This window comes from Artemia franciscana, chromosome 11 (genome assembly GCF_032884065.1).
Source record: "Artemia franciscana chromosome 11, ASM3288406v1, whole genome shotgun sequence".
Classification (NCBI taxonomy): Eukaryota; Metazoa; Arthropoda; class Branchiopoda; order Anostraca; family Artemiidae; genus Artemia; species Artemia franciscana.
In genome coordinates this window covers 14518515-14544828 of record NC_088873.1, presented here as the reverse complement: position 1 = coordinate 14544828, position 26314 = coordinate 14518515, and the positions used below count along the sequence as shown (strand labels likewise).

The following is a 26314-nucleotide window of genomic DNA, read 5'->3' as shown; positions in this document are numbered from 1 at the left end:
TTTTAAATGAAAGTAAGGAGCGACATTAAAACTTGAAACGAACAGAAATTACTCCGTATTTGAAAGGGGCTTTTCATCCTCAACACCCGGCTCTTTACGCTAACGTTTTTTACTGTTTTAAAATGTAGAGTTAAGAAAAAGAGTCAAACTTTAGCGTAAAGAGCGGGACGTTGAGGAGGAAAAGCCCCTTTCAAATATGGAGTAATTTCTGTTCGTTTTTAAGTTTTAATGTCGCTCCTTACTTTCATTTAAAAAAACTTGTTTTTTTGTTTAATATCAAAAATAAAATACATTCCTTGGAATAGAAGTTCTGAGTTAGATGTTCTGTTTAATACAGACCAGCATTTTTGTAGTAATTTAATTTTGTAACAAAATTCTCCGATTTGTGTTTTCAGAATTTATCTCCCATAAAAATAGAAAAATCTAAAAAAAAATGCTGAAAATTTTCACAAGGAATGTATTTAGATTCATGACAGTTACAACAAATTGACTGAAAATAAAATTTATCTACAATTCCATTTTTCTGAAAACATGTAATGAAGTTAGGCTCTAATTCCCCCAAAGAATTTGGAACAAATCTTGTTCCCCAAGGAGAACAACTATCGCAGTTCTTACTTCCTGATAGGTTTAGTGAACATTTGAATCCCTCGTCTGGTGTGTGCCCTGCTGATAAAAACATACAGAAAACAGTTCTTATTAGTCACATCTCTGTAACTCTGTAACATCTATAACATCTCTGTAACTTCAAACTCCATTTTTTCCTTCAAAGAATTCGTTTATTTTTGGTATAGTCGACATACAGGAAAAAAAAGTTGTGACAGCCAAAATCTTTGTTGATTTGTGTGACAAATCAACAAGTGTGACATTTCAAATAAGGCAAGCTTGCATTTTCTTCCATTACAACCGTTTTTTGTTTGTTTTTTTTTGCTGAGAAATTGTAATTTGCTTCTCTATTTTCATTGAATAAAGTTTATATTTTTACATTCAACATTTGTGTGACAAATCAAGTTGATTTTGTGTGACAGCCAAAAAAGTTGTGACAGCCAAAAAGTTGTGACAGCCAAAATCTTTTTCAGAGCAGGCTGAAACGCAAGAATTTCATTCGAGGGAGGGTGATTCAAAATAATGAACAAACTAGAGAATTGTGCAGAAAGTATTAAAAATTATAAGGGAATTATAACAACATGAAATGAGAGGAGGAGGGGGGATTTTCTAGCACCTCTCGGAATTTAATCATGCGTACTTTGGGATGTTTACGGTTCTTTTTATTGTGTTCAGCAAAGTGATATGAAACAGCTTATTGCATGACCAGCAGTGATAGTTCCTGGAATTAAATATCCCAAGTGCTTGTTGTAGGACTAGAAGGAAGCAGCTCACCAGGTGTGTAGAAGACAGCCAGCAACTTTCCCATCTTCTGCAAAATTTCAAAATCTACCTAATGGTTGAGGTATATAATTACTATAAATTTTGCAAGTAAGCTGAGGTTTCCACACAACTAATTATTCCCATTTTACTGAATTTTAGAATTGTTAATTATTACCTTGTCTTCCCAGGCCAAAAGTTTGACATAAAAGTCATAACAGAAGCTGCAAAAACGAAAGGATGCATTGTGGGATGGGACCTGGCCCATGCTATTGGCAACGTTAAGTTGGCTTTGCATGAATGGAACGTTGACTTTGCAGCATGGTGTAGTTATAAGGTAATATAACGTTTATAAGGTTATAACGTTTATTCGTTTATTACCCTACGATTATTCTTTATACTTAACGTTTATAGTTAACGCTACTACGTTTATTCTTTATAGTTAAACCAACAAAGAATTGTGTATTTGCTTGTACAAAGTACCGCTGAGTTTATATAATTTTATAAAAGGCTTGTTGAATTTTCTGTAAGACTGCCGACGGCATTGAAAACATGTGTGCCAAGCCTGTCGACGAAAATTGCTTTTGTATTTCGTGTCTGTTTCTTGCCCGAGTAAATAATTTTCCGAATCAAAAATGTTAAGAGGTATCAAGGATTCTTGGAAAAGTTAAAATTCTTGACAAGAGAATGGTTTCGTGTCTCAAGATTTGAGAAATAAGTTGAAGAGTTGCGGAACTCCGAAAAAATGATTTGGTTCTTGTATTATAAATGGGTTGATTATAAAAGAATCGGAAAATTTAAAGACCTTTGTAGGAGGAAAATACATCATCTCAAATATTAAAAAAATATTGCTGATACGTCTGATTTGCTAAAATGACATATATGAATATGGCCAAGCGTTGAAATGTATCTACAGAGTGTATATTGTGGCATATAGTTACCCTCTTTCTTAGGGTTGATATCAAAGTTTCTGAATAATAGAGTTCTAATGAGAGCAGAATATATTTTATGAATATAGTTAGTGGTATTATTGTTGCTTTTCTCAACTTTGACTGCAGGAAGATGTAAACATGGAAACGTGTGCAACACAAGTGCAAGGTCAGTTAAATGTTTCGTGTAAAATCTTATTGAACATACTAAAAGGGATTTACAATAGCTCTGATTCACTAAATGTATTTCGTGAGATGTTTTAATGCCTTTTTGGTGCACTCGAGTATGGTTAATGTTTCTTAATTATGATTTGTCATGTCTTATGGTGTTCGATTAAACTTAATCCGCTGATTATAAAAACTGGTTACTTGGTTGTAACTATTTTTTACCCTGCAATAAAAAATATGTCAGTAACCTATAAGGGTAATTACATTTTTTTTAAAGAGTAAACATTTTCATGTCAATGTCTCATTGATTATTAAAAATGGTTGCTTGATTAAAATCATTTCTAACCATACATTTAAAACAAATGTATCTCAGTAGCATGCAAGTGCAATGACATTACTTTTGTTAATGAAAAAATGTTCGAAAAATCCTAAGTCTATTGAAAATTTCTTAGTCCTGAAAAAAATCCAAGTGGTAGAAAAATAAATCTTATATCGTGGAAAAAATCTAAGTCTTTAAAAAATTTTTATCCTGAAAATAGTTCCTTCTAAGTCTTGAAAAAAATTCTGAAATAAAAGTTCTGAAGAAAAAAACAACGACAAAAACATAAAGTTTAGGGTTTTATACACAAATCAGAAAATTTAGATTCCTCATATTTGACAATATGTTTTTATTTGGGAGGGGGAGGAGGGAGTTAATTTTTAAGGGAAAACCGAATGTGTTCGGAATTAAAAGTAAATGAGGTTTGCTCAAAGAGCTAGCTTCCGGGCTTATGCATGCACTTTTTAGGTAAAGACATTGCTCTTTACTTTCTTCTGGAGGTCAAAGTTTAGAGTAATTCATGGATTTAACTCAGAATTCATTCCTCGTCATCCCTCTAAAAGTTTCCAACTGATAGCTTCAATCGATCCTTAATAATTAATTATTAACTTTTTATAACATTTATAACACTTTGACTTGAGGGGATAAAAATTTCTAAATATTATACTAGAATCTATGAGCCAATATAATGAACCATATTATTGTGTTCTAAGAACTTTCCAGTTTGTAGTTAATTCCGAGATATTAAAATTTATGTTTTATGTTTGGGTATTGCCCTTACGTAGTCCAAACTAAAAAAAAATCTTTAATTCAACGTTCACTTCACCCCTTTAACAAACAAAAAAAGCTTTGTTTCGATAACTTTATCTAATCGTAAGATTAGAAGAAATATGTATTCCTAATGATTACAATTTTTTGTTTTCTGATTTTGATTCAACCTACCAGCAGGTTCCTCCAACCTACCAGCAGGGACTTGAAAAATATTCAAATCATCCATAATCCAAATTCAGTGATAAATCCGCATACCATGTCAGTGAGCCACTGTAAAGACAAAAAGAGGAAAGAAAAGTAAAGAAGAAGTGAAAAAAGACAAATATTTCGAAAATAAGAACAATGAAAAATAAAATAGAAATAAGAAAAAAAAACAGCAACAAAAAAGAAAAGGAAAAAAAGAAGAACATAATCTCTTCTTGGCTTCTTATTTATTTCAGCCATTATTCGTATCAAACTTAATCTTATAAGATTTTAATCTTATAAGATCAGATTAAAAATAATGTATAGGATTATTTTTCAACAGTTCGTGGTAACGAACTGTAGTAAGGAGCAACCCAGCTCAATAGTGACCGAAACTCTAAAAAACGGAATTTTGATACCAATACTTACATAAAAAGAATCACATTAAAATGCTGATTTTAAATATATAAGTTTCATCAAGATCAGTTATACCCATCAAAAGTTACGAGCCTGAGAAAATTTGCCTCATTTTAGAAAATAGGGGGAAACACCCCTTAAAAGTCACACAATTAAAAAAAAAAAAATCACACCATCAGATTCAGCATATCAGAGAACCTTATTGTAGTAGTTTCAAGCTCCTATCTACAAAAATTTGGAATTTCGCATCTTTTGCCAGAAGACGGATCACGGATGCGTGTTTATTTATTTTTTTGTTTTTTTTCCCTAGGGGTTGATCGTATCGACTGAGTGGTCCAATGTCGCGAGAGGGCTCGTTCTACCGGAAATTAAAAGTTCTAGTGCTGTTTTTAAGTGACCAAAAAGATTGGAGGGCCCCTAGGCCCCCTCCCACGCTTACTTTTTTCCGAAAGTCACCGGATCAAAATTCTGAGATAGCCATTTTATTCACCATAGACGAAAAACCTAATAACCATGTCTTTAGGGATGACTTGCTCCCCTGCAGTCCCCGTGGGAGGGGTTGCAAGCTAAAAATTTTGACCTGTGCTTTCATACAGTAATGGTTACTGGGAAGCGTACAAACGTTTTCAGGAGGATTTTTTGGTTTAGGGGGAGATTTAAGGGGGGGGGGTTACGTTGGAGGATATTTCCATGGAGAGACTTCTCACGGGGGAAGAGAATTTCAATGAAGGGGGCGCAGGATTTTCTAGTATTATTTGAAAAACAATGAAAAAATAAATATGAAAAGTTTTTTCTTCTGAAAGTAAGGAGCAGCATTAAAACTTAAAAGGAACAAAAATTATTACGCATATGAGGGGTTTACCGTGTTATACCTCACTCTTTACGCTGAAGCATCTTTAGTAATTTCAACTATTTATTCTACGGCCTTTGTGATTCAGAGGTCATTCTTAAGGAATTGGGACACAATTCAAGCTTTAGCGTAAAGAGCGAGGTATCGACGAGGGTTGAACCCCCTCATATACTTAATAAAAACATACGAATATAGAAGTTCGTTACGGAAGTTCATTCGTAAGTTACGTATATTTTTTACCAAAGAAAACGTTTGTAAAAAGTTAAAAGTTCTAGTTGCTTTTTTAAGTAATCAAAAAATTGAAAGGCAACTAGGCCTCCTCCCTCGCTCCTTTTTTCTCAAAATCTTCCAATTAATTGCAATTAATTAATATGCAAATTTCGTTTTAATTATTTATGTTCGGAGAGCCAAGATCAAAACATGCATTAATTCAAAAACGTCCAGAAATTAATTAAAAAAAACAATTTTTTTTTAAATGAAAGTAAGGAGCAACATTAAAACTTAAAACGAACAGAAATTACTCCGTATATGAAAGGGGCTTTTCCTCCTCAACACCCCTCTCTTTACGCTAAAGTTTCTAACTGTTTTAAAAATAGAGTTAAGAGAAAGAGTCGAACTCTTTCTCATTTAGTCGGTCGACTAAATGTGTCGACCGACACATTTACAAAGACTCCAAATTGTCCAAAACAAGGCAATTATTCTTCATTTACAACAAATTTTTCACCATAATATAGGCATATGGTTCTTAAAAATCCAATGTAGGGATATTTTTTTCAATAAAATGAAACTCTTGGTTGAAAATAAACATAGTCATATATCAAGAGCAAGGAATAAGTTTTTTTCCTTTTATTAAAAATGAGAGACTAAGACTAAGTTTAAGATATCCCTGAGATTCCTTAAGATATCCTTAAGATCTTCCTGAGATTGCCAATAAATATAAACTACTTGATTTTATAAGTGAGTCACCATCACTCTATACATATAAAAAGAAATTGAAAGATATAATTCTTTCTGCCTATAGTAACGGGGACTGAATGTAAAGTGATTTATTTATAAATTAGCTTATAAGTCCCATCCGTGTCTCCATGAGTCGATTTTTTCCCCGCTTCTTCTCTCTCTCTCTCTCTCTCTCTCTCTTTCTATGTACTCCGTGCGAGTTATTGAGGTGTAATTCCTTCTTCTTTTTTCTCTCTATATTGTTAAAGGTGACAAAACGAGTTGCCTCCCTGTCTCCTTTGTATAAAATTTATGTATATCGTTTCTTGTTTAATAAAGTCAAGTCAAGTGAAAATGTGAAGTAAAGTGATTGTATTTCTGAAAACAGTTGATCAGCAATGTCTTATAAGCGAGTATGTGAGTGAACCGAATCAGTAAATAATAGAGGGCCTTAGGTTCTTTTCCTCTAACTGTCACATGTTTTGTAAAATTTCAAAAAATACTGTTGGCTTGTTAATCAAGAGGTCTTATTACGTCATCTGTTTTAAAAATAGCTGAAGACAGATGAGCAAGCCATCATACAGAGAGTTCATTGACTCCACTCATGGTGTATGGGAACCTGATATAGAAAGTGTATGTCTTAAAAATAACTGAAGACGGAAGAGCAATCAATTCTTTCAACGGTCCAGACGAGCCATAATCACTAATAAAGTGTGATCAAGCGTGTGCTCATTGACTTTCCTACGCCTCAGAAAAACCTTAGACATTTACCAAGGAACCTATTGCATTATTACTCAAACGGGATATAGTACTGCTATTCGCCCATTGTTTACATTGCTATTGAGAAACATATGGACATTTGTCACGGGAAAGTTTTCTGCTTAACAAAATGACTGTCTCAAAATGGCTATCTCGAACTTTGATGGACTATCTTTTGGGGGAGAACGGTCCCCCCACTTTGCTTTTTAGTTAGGGAGCACTATTCCACTGCTAAGCTCAAAAATACACCTATATTGTTCGAAAAGTTGTAATCCTTTGAAGAAAAACCTGGCAGATTATTTTATATATGGTTTTATATGCACATAACTTATTTATGGTAAACAGATTATTTAAAGACGTTTTAACTATTTTTTTAGTATTTGAACTCTGGGGCTGGAGGAATATCCGGTATATTCGTACATGAATTGCATCATGGCAAAAATCATCATCCTCAGCTTCTTGGATGGTGGTCTAATGCTCAGTCAACGAGATTTGAGATGAGGAAAGAAGTAGATATTGCAGAAGGAGCTGACTCTTTCAGACTTTGCAATCCACCACCACTGTTAGTTGCACCACATATGGCAAGCCTTGAGGTACAATTTATTGTATTGTACTTTACATAATCTTTCATTTTTTATTCTTTTTTGATGGTCAACCTGAATGTTCACATTTTGTAATATCAATTTTAGATGGTTTTTCATGTAACAAAAAGAAATATTAATTTATCGTTTCTTTTGATTCGTTTTCTCTTTTAACTTATCTGGTTTAAAAAGGCTTAAATTTTCAAAAATACTAGGTTTAACCTTTTTTTGTAGAACTGAAACATGTAAATATACCACCATTTTCCTTAGTTGTATTTTAATAACAGCTTACCCAAGGATGAGTTATTTTCTCTTTTCTTTCAAGATATAACGAAATTTTTATTTTTTAATAAAACCGAAGTTCTGAAACCTCATTCTTTTAATATCAGCCTTCGTATTTTTCAAGATACTACTACTCTCTGCATCAATAAATGTTTGAAGAGGTTACCAAAAATAATAAGTATAATTATTCGTTTGCTATTTTTCTATATTTGCTAGTTTTCTTCCACAGGGCAACCTCTCCCTTTGTGTAAGAAACTCATATAAGGAACAAAAACTAATAAGGAGCAAACCACTCCAAACTGATCAATGATGTTGTTGAGGAAACCTTTTTTTAGGACGGAATAAATTATTAATATGAATTTTTGGAGATTCAAGGTCGTAGAAGCATTTCGAGCCGTTCATGGGAATGCATAGAAAGTGAAGAGCCGATTAAAACCAAAACTCTTGATGTTTATCTTGATTATTTGTATATTAAATTCATTAAATAGAGATAATAATTCAATAGATGCCTAATTACTATTTTAAAAAATATATGTTTTATTAAAAATTGGAAAAATCCAAGACAAGGTGCTAAAACAGTGAAAATTAAACAATCAAATTTGACATATCTACCATCTTTAAGTCTGAGGTTATAGATTTCTGCTTATGAAAAAAAGAAATTTCGTATTTTTCAAGAGTAAAAAAAACCTCTTTACTCCAAGGTATTTCGACAGTGTCAGGTGTCGTATGACAGTTGTCGTTGTCGTATGGGCCAGTTGACATGTGAAACAGTTCGTTCGAACTTAAATTTAAGGCTCTATCACCCCTTCTCAACATTGACAGATATCACAGCAAAGTGTTGAATTTAAAATGCTTTAATGTTTAATTTACGTTCAATTTCTGATCCAATAGGACCAAAATATTAGTGAGTGAAAATGACGATATTACCAATGGGGTTGGATCTTCCAAAAATCTATTTAAATAATCTCCTATTTTCAGAAGATGTTTAATGCTGTAGTACTTTGGTTATACAGCATTATATAGCTATGCACATGTGGATGTATATGGGAGGTCAAACATGCAAGTAGCCTCGAAAGTGCATTTATGGCCCAAATAACAGAATTTCTGTCAAAAGTTAAGATCAAACTTATGAAAAGATAAGTGCACAGGGGATATAGATTACATTCTAAAATGCCTTCAGGATGCACTGGTCAAACTCTAAGATAAATAGAAAGGTGTTAAGAGAAGAACATAACCCCCCTCATTTGCAAAATTATTTCGTGATAGTTAAAATTTGCAATCTTAATTTGTAGTGTTACTCTTTAGTTTATCTGAATAGAAGACGTTCTTGACAGTCCGCTTACAAATGAGGAGAGTTATATCATCGGCAACGCATTCGTATTGAATAAATAAGGAACAATGTGTAGCCTTTGTATAACATGGGGCCTTTGGCAGATGATGAAGTTCTTACATAACTAGGACTAATTAAAGTAATCTTTGTCTCTTTGGCGGGGGAGGGCTTATTTCCTTCTCGTAAACTGTTAAAAGAGAGAAGACTTTGAACTAACTTAAAAGAGCAACTTATCTTGTAATAGTCACTGTAATTTCTCCTACCCTAGTTATAGGCACTGTCTTTAGCTAATACCCCTATAATAAAATCAGAAATTATTTAAAATTTGCAACAAGTGCCCCAACATTATTGGCGGCAGGCTAGTTACAGGAAACTAAATCATGTGCTCGTAACGAGCTACAACACTTTCTTTAAGGTACATATTTTACTGCTATTTCAAAATTAAATACCTTAATTTTTTTTTCAGATTTTTGATCAAGCTCCAGAAAGTGAACGGATGGCAAAGCAGTACTTACTGACAGGATATTTAGAATGGTTGATATCCTTCCTATTGAAGGATGAGGTCAAAATAATAACTCCTGCCATACCACGGGAAAGGGGATGCCAGCTGTCTTTCGTATTTAAAAGAGATTTGAAAGAGGTTCACAAGGAGCTTGAATCACGTGGAATCGTAGTAAATATACTATTTAAATCTTTTGTTTACTACTTGAGTACGTTAAATAAAATCACTGTCTGCATTTCTAAATTCTGAGCAGATCTGGGGAAAAAAGGATTTTCTAACTTTCCAATAACTTCCGTTTTTAACATCTAAATAATGGAAACAGATTGAGGAGCTAAACTTCAAGCCTAATTTGTGTCATTTTGTAGTTTTTTTTTTCGGAAATCTATTAAGGATAGCTGACCATTAGACAATGTGGAGCATACCAATTGTCTCAAAATTGTTTTCGCTACTGCTGTTCTATTTAAGCACAAATCCCTAACCTAGAAGAGACAATGTGAAGCTAGGGAATCTGAAAAAGTACATAAGAACAACAAATGAAAACCTGTTTAATGGAAAAAGCAAATCATTATATACAAAGATATACTAAAAAGATGATGGACAAGAGGGAAAGGGAGACCATGTCAACATGGGTACAAAATAAAACAAAAACAAAATTGATGCATCTCAATGCTCATTTTCAAAAACCGCAGACAAAGAAAAAACAATCTTTAATATTTCCCCCCTCACTTCAGTCGAGGTAGTCGAGATTACTCAATTGGAATCCTTTTTTCCACTAATATTCAGCTGGGAATAACGATAATTGGTATATAATTGAAAATTCCTAAGAGTCGAAGAAAGGGGGGGGGGAGGGAATCAGAACAGATATTTCTTAATACCTACCGCAACTTTGTATTTGAAAATGCCATGGGGAAATATTAGCTTCTGTTAAATGTTTTAAATCTAACAAATTCAAGAAAGAATGGCGTTTCTGCTTCTGACACGTTTCAAAATTTGGAAGGTCGATGGCCGGTCTCACTGCTTTATTTTGAAGTATCTGTAGTAGTTTTATGTGTGTCCATAAATTAATACGATAAATCATTGAAAAATAACTCAAATAAAAAGCATTTACGAATGATAAATTATTAATAAGATAATGAAGTAATTTTTAAAAGATGGAGGACCAAAAATTCTATGAAAGGTTTATCCCTAAATGATCAATACGGTTTTTGAATGACTTGAAGGGACCAATAAAAGTATCTAAACATCGATATGATACGATATATCGATATCGATATCGATATGATACAACTGATCTTATGCTTACCAGCTGAGTTATGAAAATAAAACTTATAGTCAAATCTTCAATAGATGTAAATAAATCCTTCTTTTTAACAGGCACAGTTGTGTCATCTGCAAAAGGAATTGGAAGACTATTATTATCCTGTAAATCGCGGAAGATCATTAATATATTTAAAACATAAATGGGGGTTTAATATTTAACCTTGCAGGGCAGTAATACTATTAATGACATTTCAATAAGTCAAACGTCCATTAATATCTACATTAAGCTTACATCCATAAAGGTATGATTTTATGACCTCTAATCCTTTCCTTGTTATACCAAATTTTAGGTCTTTAAAAAAAAAAAAAGAATTTCATGGTTAAAAATGTAAAATGCTTTTTTAATGTCATACCAAACAGTAGAAACATTAAAATTACTATCTAAATGAGAATTTTCTTTCTAGTAAAAGAGGTGCAACGGTTAGTTCTGTCGAAAAGCCTCCCCTAGTTTCAAAGTGATAGGGAAAAATTTCTGTCATCTAAATAATTAGGACCCCTCACCCACTGAAAATATTTTCTAGTACCTTGAATAATGAATGGTGGCAAGACTGCACTGGGACTGCACGAGTGTATTAGTCTGGTCTCATTTAAATACTGGTATTACACGTGCAATTCCCCATCTATTAAGAAATATACATGAGCGAAAACATGAACTATAAATATGAATGCGAGGTCAAAAAATTAATTCGTCAAAAGCTTTGGCTTCTTATCCAACCATACAAAATTTATTAAGTTTAATGTTATTCATCAAAAGTTAAGAGTGTGAGAAAATTTGCAAAATTTTTGAAAAATAGGAGAATTTTTGTCATAAGATTTAGCAAATTAGAGAACCTTACTGTAGAGGTTTCTAGCTCATATCTATAATAATGCGAAATATTGATTTTCGCCACACGAATTATCACGGACACATGTTTTTTTTTTCCAGGATTGATTGTATCGAACGGATGATTCTAGATAATCCGGAAATGCTCATTCAAACGGAAATTAAAAGTTCAAGTGCTTTTTTTAAGCGTCCAAAGGGCTAGGGAGCTCCTAGTCCCTCCCTCTGTGCTTCCTTTTTTCCAAGACACTTCCGATCGAAATTTGGGATGGTCCTATGGTTCAACATAGTTGAAAGGTTTAGTAACTATGACTCAAGACAAGGGCACCCACGGGGAGGAGAGAACAAGAGGGGCCATGGCTCCCTAGAAACCGCGAACTATAAAATGTTATGATGAGACGAAAGGGAGACGAGTCAAACTTACGACATTGCTTAATAAAACTGAACTTTAGGAGTTCTTGTCTTATTTTTCATAAGTAGGCTGTTGTATTGTGCATTCTTTTGTAATTACTTTTTTTATTACTATATGCTTTTACTTTAAGTTACGTAGCGTCTTCAGATAGGGTTGAAATATTGACCGTTTTCGTTTTCATAAATTAATAGTTTCATGAAGTGTAGTTAAATAAAAAACAAGTTTTTTTAACCGAAAGTAAGGAGCAAATTTAAAGCTTACAACAAACTGAAATTATTACCTATATAAGGGGAACTTCCCCCTCCTCAACTCCTCACTCGTTAAGCTAAAGTTTTCAAGCGCTTTAAAAAAGTAATTTTCCCAATTGAATAGCCCTTGTGTTTTAGGAAATTTTAAAAAATTTGGACAAAAAGTCAAACTTTACAGTAAAGAGCAGGGAGTGAGGGAGGATAGCCTCCCTCATAAGAGAAATAATTTCTCTTCTTTTATGTTCTAAGGCTGCTCTTTACTTTCAATTGAAAAAAATTGTTTGTTCTTCAGATCATACCCAGGCCTAATTAAGATATGATGTGGGGTACCGGCCATTTAAACCCTTGGTTTCTTGTTGTTAAATTGTATATATCAGTTATTGTAAGTTGCTTGATAACGGTCCTATTTTTCAATTTTTTTGCTTAAGAATTAAAATGTCTGATTACAATAAAAGATTGGGACAAAATTTGAACATATTGTCAAAATTAGTGATGAACAGTGGGTATTGTTAAATAAGTCCTTAATAGTATTTTTACTACAGATATTTTTGTGGACGAAAAAGGTATTAGTATTCATATGGATAGAAATTCTTTGTGGTTTCTTATCTTTTATGTGGCTATGTTTAAATACATTGAAATATCGTGGATTTTATAAATTAAAAAACAGAAGTATTGGTATCTAAAACTAGTGAAAATAAAGCTCTTGGTAGCATTTGCCCCCCCCCCCCGCTCCTCCTTCCCCAAGCGATTTCCTGACAAGGCTTGAATTGGGACTTTTTCTACTTGGCAGGTGAATGTAATATTTTATGCAGCGTAGAGAGATATTGTCAAAATGATGATTAAATTTTATTTAACTATTTGACAAAATATGGTAAAAAACTTCAATAGCAACCTGTAAAAACTCAAATGTTTTCGTCTACTCCGACCAACAAGTAAACATTGATAATCTTGGCGTGGGTGTTTTTCAATTGCAAGCTCATCAAAAAATTCCTAGAAAGGCAAAAAATATTTGCATCTGAAGCTGTTGAAAAATTTCAATCTCCTGATTCCTCAAGTTCTTGGAATTCCAAATTGATATTCTCCTTGTATTCAGATTTTATTTATCTGCTCATTTAAAAATAAATATTGATTTCTAGAGTAAAAGAATTAATAGAAATGTTTTCATTATCACCATCAAAATATTTTGAAAAAACTGACTAATTTAAAACAGAATTTCGCCCAAATTCATTAAACTCTGATTATAGAATTTCACTAATATCACTATCAATTATTAAATATTACCGGCACGTCAAGAGAAACCATGCCTGACCCTAAAAGATTTGCAAATAAAATATTACCAACAAGAATAGCGACATAATTGTCGCTTTTTATGGTTTCTAAATTCTTGTCTTTTTTTTTATATATTCAACAGTGACGACAAATAATTCATTATATTGGGTAATGGCAGGCGAGAGTCACTTTTCTAGGATTCGCGTTCCAGTTATCTCAGGAAGAGGTAGTGGCTCAAGTTATATCGCGGGAACTATTAGCACTACTGAAAATTCATCGTATTATTTTGAAATTTCTGTTTTTAAATACACAATCGAGATAGTAAGTTTTGACCATATTCGATTTCTTCTTCTGTAATTTTTTTATTTCTATTAATAATAGACTATTATAATAATTTCTATTCGTTTTAAGTTTGACTTCTCGTGTTTCTGCTTTAAAAAACTTATTTTTCTTATCTTTTTAGTGTGATGTAAGACTTCCCTCAGTAATGCGAATCGCTCCTACTCCACTCTACAACAAATATGAAGAAGTCTATCGATTTGTTATCATCCTCAAGGAAGTCCTTGAAGCTGAGAGCTAGTGGAATTCTATGCTCGGTTTTTCTTGTTACTTCGTAAGGATTTTATATCATTCTGTTATAGTACATGTAATAAAAGCTTTGTTAAGTTGTTTATTTAATTTAGCCTTTTTTTTACTGCTTTAGTCAACGTATATGGGACGGGGACTGAACTATTATTTTAAATAAATATAGTTAGTGCATTTCGAGGCGTCCTTAAAAATTGTATTTTTTACATTGGGCTTCAATTCATCTACTACCATATTGTCATGAGGTTTGAAATCAACAAAAAATACCATCGAGCTTGAAGAGTGACTGTTCTGCATTAACGTACACTAAGTAGATGTTTCAAAGTCGTGTTTGATTTCTACTAAAACTTTTATTTATTATGTTGTCCGAGATTGCTAACTTTAAATCTGGTACCAGAATTAAACTGTTTGTGTAAATTTAAGAAAATCATTGGGCATGGCAGAATATTTTTTTTTTTTTTAATTTGGGAATCATTTTTTCCCTATGAAACTGCCAAAAGAAGCCATTTTTCCAAAATAATACACAAAAAATGTATTTGTCAAAATCTAGGAGGAATGGACCAAAGATTCTTGCTTGGGGTGGGGTAACAACCCCTTCCCCTACCTCTTGACCAACAAGCTTAAGAATCCCAGAAAAACGCGTTTTATTGAAATCAAAACGAATTTCAAAAATGCTGCATTTCAACTCTTTCAAAATTAGGTATAATAGATAAAAGTAAGCATAATTTACCTTTTTAAACCAAAATCACTTATGAATTTTAAATGTGTGGAACTAAATTACCAAAGTAAAACCTACCTCTGAACCACCCCCCCCCCCATACACACAAAAACAGAACAACAAGTATGCTTCACTTGCTTTCGAGAAGAGATCACGCAAGAATTTTCAGTCTATATTGACTGAAAACCAAAGTGGGACAGATACCCCTTTAGAATTCTTTCCCCTCCCAAATCCAACTTCTACATAGAACGGTCACCCGTTTCTCACGATGTTTTATATTTTGTTGTGTTGTTATACTTGCTGCATCTTGTGTAACAGACTGGTGTTTGCTAGTCAAAATAATAAATAGTGTTAAAGAATTTCTTGTACATTATTGCGAAACCAAAAATCTACTTCTACTCTAAAATTGATTATCTCCTTACCAAAAACCTCTAATAGTTGAGGTGGATTTCTATGTGTTAATTAAATAGAAAAATAAGTTTTTTAAATGAAAGTAATGAGCAACATTAAAACTTAAAACGAACAGAAATTAATCCGTATATAAAAGGGGCTTTTCCTCCTCAACGCCTTGCTCTTTACGCTAAAGTTTGACTCTTTCTCTTAGCTCTATTTTTAAAACAGTAAGAAACTTTAGCGTAAAGAGCGGGGCGTTGAGGAGGAAAAGCCCCTTTAATACGGATTAATTTCTGTTCGTTTTAAGTCTTAATGTTGCTCGTTACTTTCATTTAAAAAAACTTGTTTTTTTTATTTAATTTCTGGACGTTTTTGAATTAATGCATGTTTTGATCTTTACTCTCCGCACATAAATAATTATAACAAAATTTTTATATTAATTAATTGAAATTAATCGGAAGATTTTCAGAAAAAAGAAGCGAGGGAGGAGGCCTAGTTGCCCTCCAAGTTTTTGATTACTTAAAAAAAACTAGAACTTTTAATTTTTTACAAACGTTTTCATTGGTAAAATATATACGTAACGAACTTCTATATTCGTAAGTTTTTATTGCGTATATGAGTGGTTCAACCCTCGTCGATACCTCGCTCTTTACACTAAAGCTTGGATTTTGTCCCAATTCCTTAAGAATGACCTCTGAATCACAAAGGCCGTAGAATAAATAGTTAAAATTACTAAAAATACTTTAGCGTAAAGAGTGAGGTATAACGAGGAGGTAAACCCCTCATATGCGTAATAATTTTTGTTCGTTTTATTTTAATGCTGCTTCTTACTTTCAGAAGAAAAAACTTTTCATATTTATTTTTTCATTGTTTTTCAAATAATGCTAGAAAATCCTGCGCCCCTTTCATTGAAATTCTCTTCCCCCGTGAGAAGTTTCTTCATGGAAAGATCCTCCAACGTAACCCCCCCCCCTCAACTCTCCCCCCTAAACCAAGAAAAATCCCCCTGAAAACATCTGTACACTTCCCTGTAACCATTACTGTATGAAAGGAGTGATCGGATCTTCATGAAACATCTTATTTAGAAGGACCTCGTAACTCAGATTTCTTATTTTAATGATTATAATATTATTTATTATGTAGTTTCATAGAAGTTTATTGGCTGTTGTTGAGTTCTGGGTGGTAACTGTGGTTCAATGTCCTAAAAATGGTAAATTTAAGTCGAATGTCGTAAAATTTTTTTAAAATTAATTAGCTATTGTCAGTTTGTTTTATATTCTGTTTTTGTGAGAGACAACTTCGGTCATATCGTAAAATTTTTTTAAAATTAATTAGCTATTGTCAGTTTGTTTTATATTCTGTTTTTGTGAGAGACAGCTTCCGTCATTGACGGAAATTTGATCTCTGCGCATACCGAAAAATAACAGCCAATCAGAATCGAAGATAAGTTAACAGTTATTCAAAATATATATTTAGTACATTTCTGAAATTTCATCAGTTATTAGAGATTTTTCGTTTCGCAATAATTGCAATGACTAAATATATTATCGCAATAATATGCATGTTCATGATTTTTGGTGTTCAAGCATTTGTAAGTGAATTTTAACTCATCTAAGGCAGGTATCTACATAAATATTTATTTCGAGGAGGGATCGGGTGCGTAGCCTAAGCTACGGGGGGGGGGTGCGTATCCTAGGATAGTCAATCATGCTGAAAACGAATATCGTAAGGCGGATGTTCTCCATTGGGGTGTTTCTTCGATATCGGCCCAAAACACCAAATTTCGCCTATAATAGCCTACGATTAAACTTGGCCTACGATTCTAATTTTTTTTTTATTTTTTTTTTTTTTACAGATAAGATTACTTTTTTTTTTTTTACAGATTTCTCTTACATCAATCGAAAGAAGAGAGCCTTGGGGATACACAAATTTAAGTTTTGTTTGTAAAGAAAAAAAAAATAGCACTCTTTTTATTGCAGTTAAAGAAGATTCAGATTTTTGTCAACAAACGTCTAACAGAAAAGCTAAAAACGCAATCTTATTCCAAGATTAAGTAATTTTAGTATATTCAAAAATTAAGCTTGTTAGATTTGCAACACATTCTAAAAATTAAGAAAAGTAAGAATCCAGTAGAATCAGTAGAATAAGTGGGTGGCGGAAAGGTTGTGGTTCTTATTGTTTCTGTTGTGTTTGGTTCTGTTGTGGGTACATACCACCATTCGGGTATTGCTTCTGTTGTCGGTGTTGCTATTGTGGGTTGCTGTAAAGTTGTGGTTTCATCTACCTACAAAATAAAAAAAAAGTTGAAACCTATTTATAAATATCCCCCCTCAAGTCACAAGGTTTTTTGTACGAGCTTAGGCTACGCACCCGATCCCTCCTCGAAATAAATTGTTATGTAGGTACCTGCCTTAGATGAGTTAAAATTCACTTACAAATGCTTGAACACCAAAAATCATGAACATATTTTATAATAAACATTGCGATGATTGGAAACGAACAATTTCTAATATCAGATGAAATTTCACGAAATTTTATTGAAATCGTAAGTTAAAAATACCTCATTTTTCTAATTTTTCAGAATTAACCCCTCCTCCCAACTACCCCAAAGAGAACGGATCTAAGACTTGTGCTTTTTTTTCCCACCAATTTTCATTCCGATTCCTCCACTCTAAGTGTTTTCCAAGAATTTAAGTCCCCCCCCTCCTCAACTCCCCCTAATGTCACCAGATCCAGTCAGGATTTAAAGTAACAGCTCTAAGACACGACATCCTTCCAAGCATCAAATTCGGTCTTTTAAGTTGCATCTTTTTCTCATAGGCTTTCTTTGTACACCAAGGATGGTTTGGCAGAGGCTCTGCTTCACATCCTGTGTAATGTATATCTACAAAACCAATGTAACTAAGCCAACTAATGCTATTTCTCAATGGTTATAGGATTATACGAAACTAGCGCTCTACTGAAAATATAAAAAACAGAAATGCTTTATTTTTATTTGGTACATAAATACCCAAAGGGGCTTTATGTTTCCATTGTAAAAAAAAAATTCATTTTGTTTTGTGCAATCAGTTAAGCTTTAGTTTTGCGTAATCCTATAAACATAGGGACATATTATGAGTCGGTTTACTTGCACTAGTGTCATAAATACTTGCTATATAACCCACGAAGAAATAATTTTTGCTCTCTTTGAGTTTCGACTGCACCCATTACATCCATCTAAAAAACTGTAATTTTTGCTCACTGGTGCTTTAAACAAAAAAAAAAAAAAGTTTGACTTGGTTACAGAGGAGTATCTAGGATTTTTGCCCAGCGGGTGTTAAAACACAAACTTTAACAATGTATCAAAAAGAAAATTATATGCATTATTGTTAATTTTTACGAGTCGGACAAAAATATAAGGGGGGAGGGGTGTAACCCAAGAACTTGAGAAATGAGAATTACGCTTCTACGAAGCGAACAAAAACCTCTGGGGGGAGGGGTCAACCCAACAACCTGATGGAAATGAAAGAAATGAAAATTACACTTTTACGAGTCGGATGCAACTTCGGGGGGGGGGGTCAACACAACAACTTGAGAGAAATGAGAATTACAATCTTACGAGTTGGGTGAAAACCTCGAGGGGGAGGGGGTCAACCCAGCAACTTGAGAGAAATGAAATGAAGGAGAATTTTTTTACGAGGACGATAAAAACTCCCAGGGAGGGGGGTTCAACCCGACAATTTGAGAGAAATAAAAGAAACAAGATATTGCGGGAGGGGTTAACCCAACTATTTGGGAGAAGTGAAAGAAATGAGAAATATCGATTTTCTGTCAACGCTTGTAGCATAGAAAATGGTCATCCTGACTATCTGTGTTATCAATTTCTGAATATTGTGCTTTGAATTCTATAAGAGTTACAAATAAGTAAAACCTACGCAAAATAAAAAAGGAAGATCACTTGACAATTTCATATTCTGTATTCAATCTGTATCCAAGCAGAATTTAATGCCAAATCCCTTTGCTTTTTCTTCCCTTATTATTGGGCCTTTCAACTATGACGAACAAAATGGCTATCTCAAAATTTTTATTGAGTAACTTTGAGAAAGTAGGGGAGTGGAAGGGGGGTTAGTTGCCCTCCAATCTTTTTGGCCCCTTAAAAAGGGTACTACAACTTTAATTCTGTTCAAATGAGGCCTTTTCCGATGTTCTCTAATAAATGAACATATATCCGTGATCTTTCTTCTGGAAAATATAATATTTGACATTTTTGTGGATGAGAGTTTGAAACTGCTACAATAGGGTTCTTGGATACGCTGAATCTGGTGATTTAACTGTCTTATGGGTGTTTCTCTTTTCCAAAAATCCGCCAAATTTTGTAGGCTTGTAGCTTATATTAGGTGACACTAAACATAATTAATCTTACATATTTGGAATCATTATAATAAGCCAATTCTGTTGATATATCTACTCATATCTTCGAAAATAAGTTTTGTAGGGTTTCGGTTACTATTGAGCCACGTCACTCCTTACACACAGTTGGTCACCGAGAAATTCTTGGCTGTAAAAATATTTTTAGTGAATCCTGTTTGGTATTTTTGAAAAAAACCTTCTTGTTGGTCCAATTAAACGAATCGTTTTCTTCAGATGAATTATTGTTGCCGTATTGGTTGGTATCAGCAACCTTGTAAATCATGACTAGATTAGTAGCGTCTAATTAAGAAAATTATGATTTATATTATAAGTTTATTTGCTCATTATTTTTCTGTTTCTTTTTTTTTATCTTCATTCAATAACAATCAAAAACTCCTAGCTTTCCCCCTACATTTTTCTAAACTGGTGCAACTGATGTGAATATGAGGTATGAATAAATATTCATAAATGTATGATATTTGTCCAAAATGAGGCTCTTAACCTTATGCAGTCTAAAAAATCTAATCAGGCAACATAAGGCCTCAGAAAAAAGCCAGGGTTATTTTTATGGGAATAGCCAGAGGAAAATAAAACATACACACTACTACCCCAGTTCATGTGACGTTCATAAGGTTTTGAGGTGAAGAGAAATATTCATCTTAGTACCAAGAGTATGATACAAAACTGCGGTAATAACAGTGGGCAAGTCCAAAAAAAATTTCAGGCACTACTTTTTGTGCCAGGATATCAATCCCTAAGATGACCAATGAAAATGGTTCAATCCCAATTTTCAAGACGTTTTAAAGAACTAAAGGTGAAATTGGATGGGATACCAATTACCGGTGGAAAAAGATAGGCTGTCAAAATCTTGCTTATCGGTCATACATTTGGGGCCTAAAAAGGAGAGTCTCGCTAATAGAAAGAGGGTGTATAAATTCAGTTTTAGCATTAGTAGTAAATTGCAAAACTGAAGATAATATTTATAAATAGGTTTCAACTTTTTTTATTTTGTAGGTAGATGAAACCTCAACCTTACCGCCACCCACAACAGCAACACCCACAACAGAAGCAATACCCGAATGGTGGTATGGACCCACAACAGAACCAAGCACAACAGAAACAATAAGAACCACAACCTTTCCGCCACCCACAACAGCAACACGCACAACAGAACACTATTGTGACTTTATCTGGAGATCTGGGTACTGTAACTACGACGGTTGCCCATGTGATGAACCCACAACATACACACCACCCGAAAATACTCCACTCTACAACAAATATGAAGAAGTCTATCGATTTGTTATCATCCTCAAGGAAGTCCTTGAAGCTGAGAGCTAGTGGAATTCTATGCTCGGTTTTTCTTGTTACTTTGTAAGGATTTTATATCATTCTGTTATAGTACATGTAATAAAAGCTTTGTTAAGTTGTTTATTTATTTTAGCCTTTTTTTACTGCTTTAGTCAACGTATATGGGACGGGGACTGAGCTATTATTGTACATAAATATATTTAGGGCATTTCGGGGCATCCTGAAAATTTTTATTTTTTACATTGGACTTCAATTCATCTATTACCATATTCTCGCGAGGCTTGAAATCAACAAAAAATACCATCGAGCTTGAAGAGTGACTGTTCTGCATTAACGTACACTAAGTAGATGTTTCAAAGTCGTGTTTGATTTCTACTAAAACTTTTATTTATTAGGTTGTCCGAGATTGCTAACTTTAAATCTGGCACCAGAATCAAACTGGTTGTGTAAATTTAAGAAAATCATTGGGCATGGCAGAATATTTTTTTTTTTAATTTGGGAATCATTTTTTCCCTATGAAACTGCCAAAAGAAGCCATTTTTCCAAAATAATACACAAAAAATGTATTGTCAAAATCTAGGAGGAATGGACCAAAGATTCTTGATTGGGGTGGGGTAACACCCCCTTCCCCTACCTCTTGACCAACAAGCTTAAGAATCCCAGAAAAACGCGTTTTATTGAAATCAAAACGAATTTCAAAAATGCTGCATTTCAGCTCTTTCAAAATTAGGTATAATAGATAAAAGTAAGCATAATATACCTTTTTAAACCAAAATAACTTATGAATTTTAAATGTGTGGAACTAAATTACCAAAGTAAAACCTACCTGTGAACCCCCCCCCCCATACACACAAAAACAGAACAACAAGTATGCTTCACTTGCTTTCGAGAAGAGATCACGCAAGAATTTTCAGTCTATATTGACTGAAAACCAAAGTGGGACAGATACCCTTTTAGAATTCTTTCCCCTCCCAAATCCAACTTCTACATAGAATGGTCGCCCGTTTCTCATGATGTTTTATATTTTGTTGTGTTGTTATACTTGCTGCATCTTGTGTAACAGACTGGTGTTTGCTAGTCAAAATAATAAATAGTGTTAAAGAATTTCTTGTACATTATTGCGAAACCAAAAATCTACTTCTACTCTAAAATTGATTATCTCCTTACTAAAAACCTCTAATAGTTGAGGTGGATTTCTATGTGTTAATTAAATAAAAACAACAAGTTTTTTTAAATGAAAGTAAAGAGCAACATTAAAACTTGAAACGAACAGAAATTAATCCGTATATAAAAGGGGCTTTTCCTCCTCAACGCCTTGCGCTTTACGCTAAAGTTTGACTCTTTCTCTTAACTCTATTTTTAAAACAGTAAGAAACTTTAGCGTAAAGAGCGGGGCGTTGAGGAGGAAAAGCCCCTTTCATATACGGATTAATTTCTGTTCGTTTTAAGTCTTAATGTTGCTCCTTACTTTCATTTAAAAAAACTTGTTTTTTTTTATTTAATTTCTGGACGTTTTTGAATTAATGCATGTTTTGATCTTTACTCTCCGCACATAAATAATTAAAACGAAATTTTCATATTAATTAATTGAAATTAATCGGAAGATTTTGAGAAAAAAGAAACAAGGGAGGAGGCCTAGTTGCCCTCCAAGTTTTTGATTACTTAAAAAAAAACTAGAACTTTTAATTTTTTACAAACGTTTTCATTGGTAAAAAACATACGTAACGAACTTCTATATTCGTATGTTTTTATTGCGTATACGAGTGGTTCAACCCTCGTCGATACCTCGCTCTTTACACTAAAGCTTGGATTTTGCCCCAATTCCTTAAGAATGATCTCTGAATCACAAAGGCCGTAGAATAAATAGTTGAAATTACTAAAAATACTTTAGCGTAAAAAGTGAGGTATAACGAGGAGGTAAACCCCTCATATGCGTAATAATTTTTGTTCGTTTTGTTTTAATGCTGCTCCTTACTTTCAGAAGAAAAAACTTTACATATTTATTTTTTCATTGTTTTTCAAATAATGCTAGAAAATCCTGCGCCCCCTTCATTGAAATTCTCTCCCCCCGTGAGAAGTTTCTCCATCGAAATATCCTCCAACGTAACCCCCCCCTCAACTCTACCCCTAAACCAAAAAATCCCCCTGAAAACGTCTGTACATTTCCCACTAACACTAACTGTATGAAAGCACAGGTCAAAGTTTGTAACTTGCAGCCCCTCCCACGGGTCTGCGGGGGAGTAAGTCATCCCCAACGACATAGTTAATAGATTTTTCGACTATGGTGAATAAAATGGCTATCTCAGAATTTCCATCCGGTGACTTTGGAAAAAAATGAGCGTGGGAGGAGGCCTAGGTGCCCTCCAATTTTTGGTCACTTAAAAAGGGCACTATAACTTTTAATTCCTGTTAGAATGAGCCCTCTAGCAACATTCTAGGACCACTCAGTCGATACGATCACCTCTGGGAAAAAAAACAACAAACAAATAAACACGCATCCGTGATCTGTCTTCTGGCAAAAAATGCGAAATTCTACATTTTTGTAGATAGGAACTTGAAACTTCTACAATAAGGTTCTCTGATACGTTGAATATAATGGTGTGCTTTTTGTTAAGATTGTATGACTTTTAGGGGGTGTTTCCCCCTATTTTCTAAAACGAGGCAAATTTTCTCAGGCTCGTAACTTTTGATGATTACAACTGACCTTGATGAAACTTATATATTTAAAATCAGCATTAAAATGTGATTTTTTGATGTAACTATTGGTATCAAAATTCCATTTTTTAGAGTTTTAGTTACTATTGAGCCGGGTCGCTCCTTACTACAGTTCATTACCACGAACTGTTTGATATCCTCTGTAGATAGCTGTAAGTCAAGTGGTATCCTTGATGTAACCAGAGGAGCACAATTTTGCATGGTGTCCGTAACCCAAACTTTGCTGAAAATTTTTCAAATGGAACATACTGCGAACAGTTTTGAGCTGAAAAATATTTGGGTCAAACATAAATCCATTTCTGAGAAGTTTTTGAGAAATAAACTTTTGAATCATAGTTAAATCATTTCAGAAGGAGGTCCTATTCCTTTCACTCTGTCGCATGCAAGCATTGATTTATAATTTACATATTTCTGTGATTTAGGGAGTGGAATGTCACGATTTCAGCAGATCACTCATGATGCATATTAAGTCAAAGAACATTCTCCAATGTAGTGAATTTACAGGTTAAATCACCTTTTCTTTCGTTTTACTCTGAGGACAAACAGGGGTATCAACTGGGCAGGGGAAGGAACCCCTTTCCAAGAAAACCTCCTCTACATTTTAAAGGAAATTCTGGGGGACCATTGTCAAGTCAGTTAATTCCATGAAATGAAAAACAACAAAAATGCGACCACACTTCAAAAGCAAGGAGCGATGCAACTCTAAGTAGCCAAAACTCTAAGAAATCGAATATTGATAACAATAGATACATCAAAAGGATCAAATTCTGATCCTTATTTACAATACATAAAACTAATAAAGCTTAATATTACCCATCAAAAGTTATTAGCCTTATTAATTTTGCCTAATTTTTGAAAAAAGGGGGAAATACCCTCAAACACCTGGTGGTTTCAATGGAGAGGGAATTTTCAATGGAGGGAGAGCTGGATGAGCAGGATTGAAACTTAGAACGAACATAAGCTATTACGTCAATTGGGGAGATGCCCCCTCCTGCCTCGCTCTTTACGCTAAAGTTTTTTAAGAACCTTTAAAGAAGCTTTGGATTCTGATTAAACGACCCGTGTGTTTCAGGAGTCATTCATAAATAATTGGAACAAAAAGTCAAACTCTAGTGTAAAGAGCGAGGTATTGAGGAGGGGCAATCCCCCATATATGTAATAATTTCTGTTCTTTTTAAGTTTTGGTGTTGCTGCTTACTTTCAGTTGAAAAAACTTGTTTTCTTATGTTTGATTACATCAAAGTCTAGGGACCTTTTCCAAAGACAAATCATATGGTTCAATTAATGAATCCATCAATCAATCAATCAATTCATTCAACCAATAAGTTACAAACATATACATTTCAACATAGACTTAAGGTTCAACGTAAGGCTCTATGGCCAGGAAAGAAACTGGGAAGAAATGAAAATGATACAAATACATTAAAAACAACATTTATACATTTACATAATAAAAAAAAAACATTTGCGCCTTTAAGAGACTCAACACAAGAGAAAAAAAAAATACAGTGTATGATAGACTCTAACATTAAGAAACTTTAATACCCCCCCCCCAAAAAAAAAAATACAACAACAAAAAACCAACAAAATAGAATCCCCCTCCGAAAAAAAAGGACTATCGCATGAATTAAAAATATTTCCAATTACATATTTGAAGCAAAATCAGGAGAAATGCTGATAATAGGTCAAAGGCCCCTCACAACAAAAAATTCTAACCCAGGTAAGGGGTAAGAGTAACCCGACTCAAAAAAACAGAATAAACAGAAGTCATCAAGACATTAAAAATCTTATGATTATTTTGAAAGTACCAAATGAGTGAAATTATTGAGCTGACAGAGGCAGGGCCAAAGGATATGACAAGCCTTTAATGGATTAAAATCAAATATTACCGACGGAGTGAATAAAATACTAATATTCCTTGATTGTGAAGATTATACGCAGACCTATGAGTGACAAAAGGAGGAGTAATTTAAATGGCTACGGGAACATCACCATGGAGCTAACGAAAAGTGAAAGACACACAAGAAAGAATGTGAATGACTGCAAATCAGGTAATGGGCTAGCCGGGTTTGTTGAAGAAAAATTTATTAACTTTGTAAGCCTCTTTGCTTTATCATATAACTTAGAAATAGGTTTCAAAAAAGTGGAAAAAGTTGAGATCCATACAGTAGGGCGAAAAGAGACGTAGGACTGAAATTAGCAATGAAACAGAATTTTTAAAACTGATCCAGGAAAATATGTTTTAGCTTCCTCAAAATTCCGAGTCCAAGTCTAATATAATTAGTCCAATATGATGCTTGAATGAAAGGTTCTCATCGAGAAGATTACCGAGAAATCGGACAAACCGATCCTTGAGTCTACTGAGAGAACCCCTTGACAGCTGGATATTAGTAAGTTGAGGACATGCCAGAGAAAGAAATACACGAAAAATTTAAATAAATAGGACAAGACAATTAATATCAAACCAGCGGACGACTCTCTAAAAAAAGTCCACTAGTTTGGGAAGCATCTCAGACTCAGTTCCAACTACAGTATCAAGGGGTTGTCATCAGCAAAAGCAATGAGGGTGTCTTCATCCTACGAAAGCGATGGATTTTGTTTTACATTGAATGATTCTGAATAATATAGTCAACAGCAAACTTAAGGTTTCTGTTTCTTAACCGCATCTATAAGGCCATTAACATAAATCAAAAACAGAAATGGTCCAAGAACTGAGCCTCGAGGAATTAGTTATTTGTTTATTGT

At 33.6% G+C, this 26314-nt stretch overlaps 2 protein-coding genes across 2 annotated transcripts in view; both read left to right on the top strand.

Annotated features, from left to right (window-relative positions):
* LOC136032556 (kynureninase-like) overlaps nucleotides 1–14127 on the top strand; it is a 55027-nt gene extending 40900 nt beyond the window's left edge. The window contains exons 6-9 of the mRNA XM_065712826.1: nucleotides 1554–1699; nucleotides 7072–7287; nucleotides 9354–9560; nucleotides 13922–14127. Of these exons, the coding sequence (XP_065568898.1) occupies nucleotides 1554–1699; nucleotides 7072–7287; nucleotides 9354–9560; nucleotides 13922–14038 (686 nt within the window). The 3' untranslated portion in view covers nucleotides 14039–14127. The remainder of the gene's footprint in view (nucleotides 1–1553; nucleotides 1700–7071; nucleotides 7288–9353; nucleotides 9561–13921) is intronic.
* A 3502-nt stretch (nucleotides 14128–17629) lies between these two features.
* Nucleotides 17630–20977, top strand: LOC136032859 (uncharacterized). The gene is made up of 2 exons (XM_065713271.1): nucleotides 17630–17699; nucleotides 20558–20977. The coding sequence occupies exons 1-2, from the start codon at nucleotides 17640–17642 to the stop codon at nucleotides 20882–20884; spliced, it is 387 nt and encodes a 128-aa protein (XP_065569343.1). The 5' UTR covers nucleotides 17630–17639; the 3' UTR covers nucleotides 20885–20977.
* Nucleotides 20978–26314: the final 5337 nt, after the last annotated feature.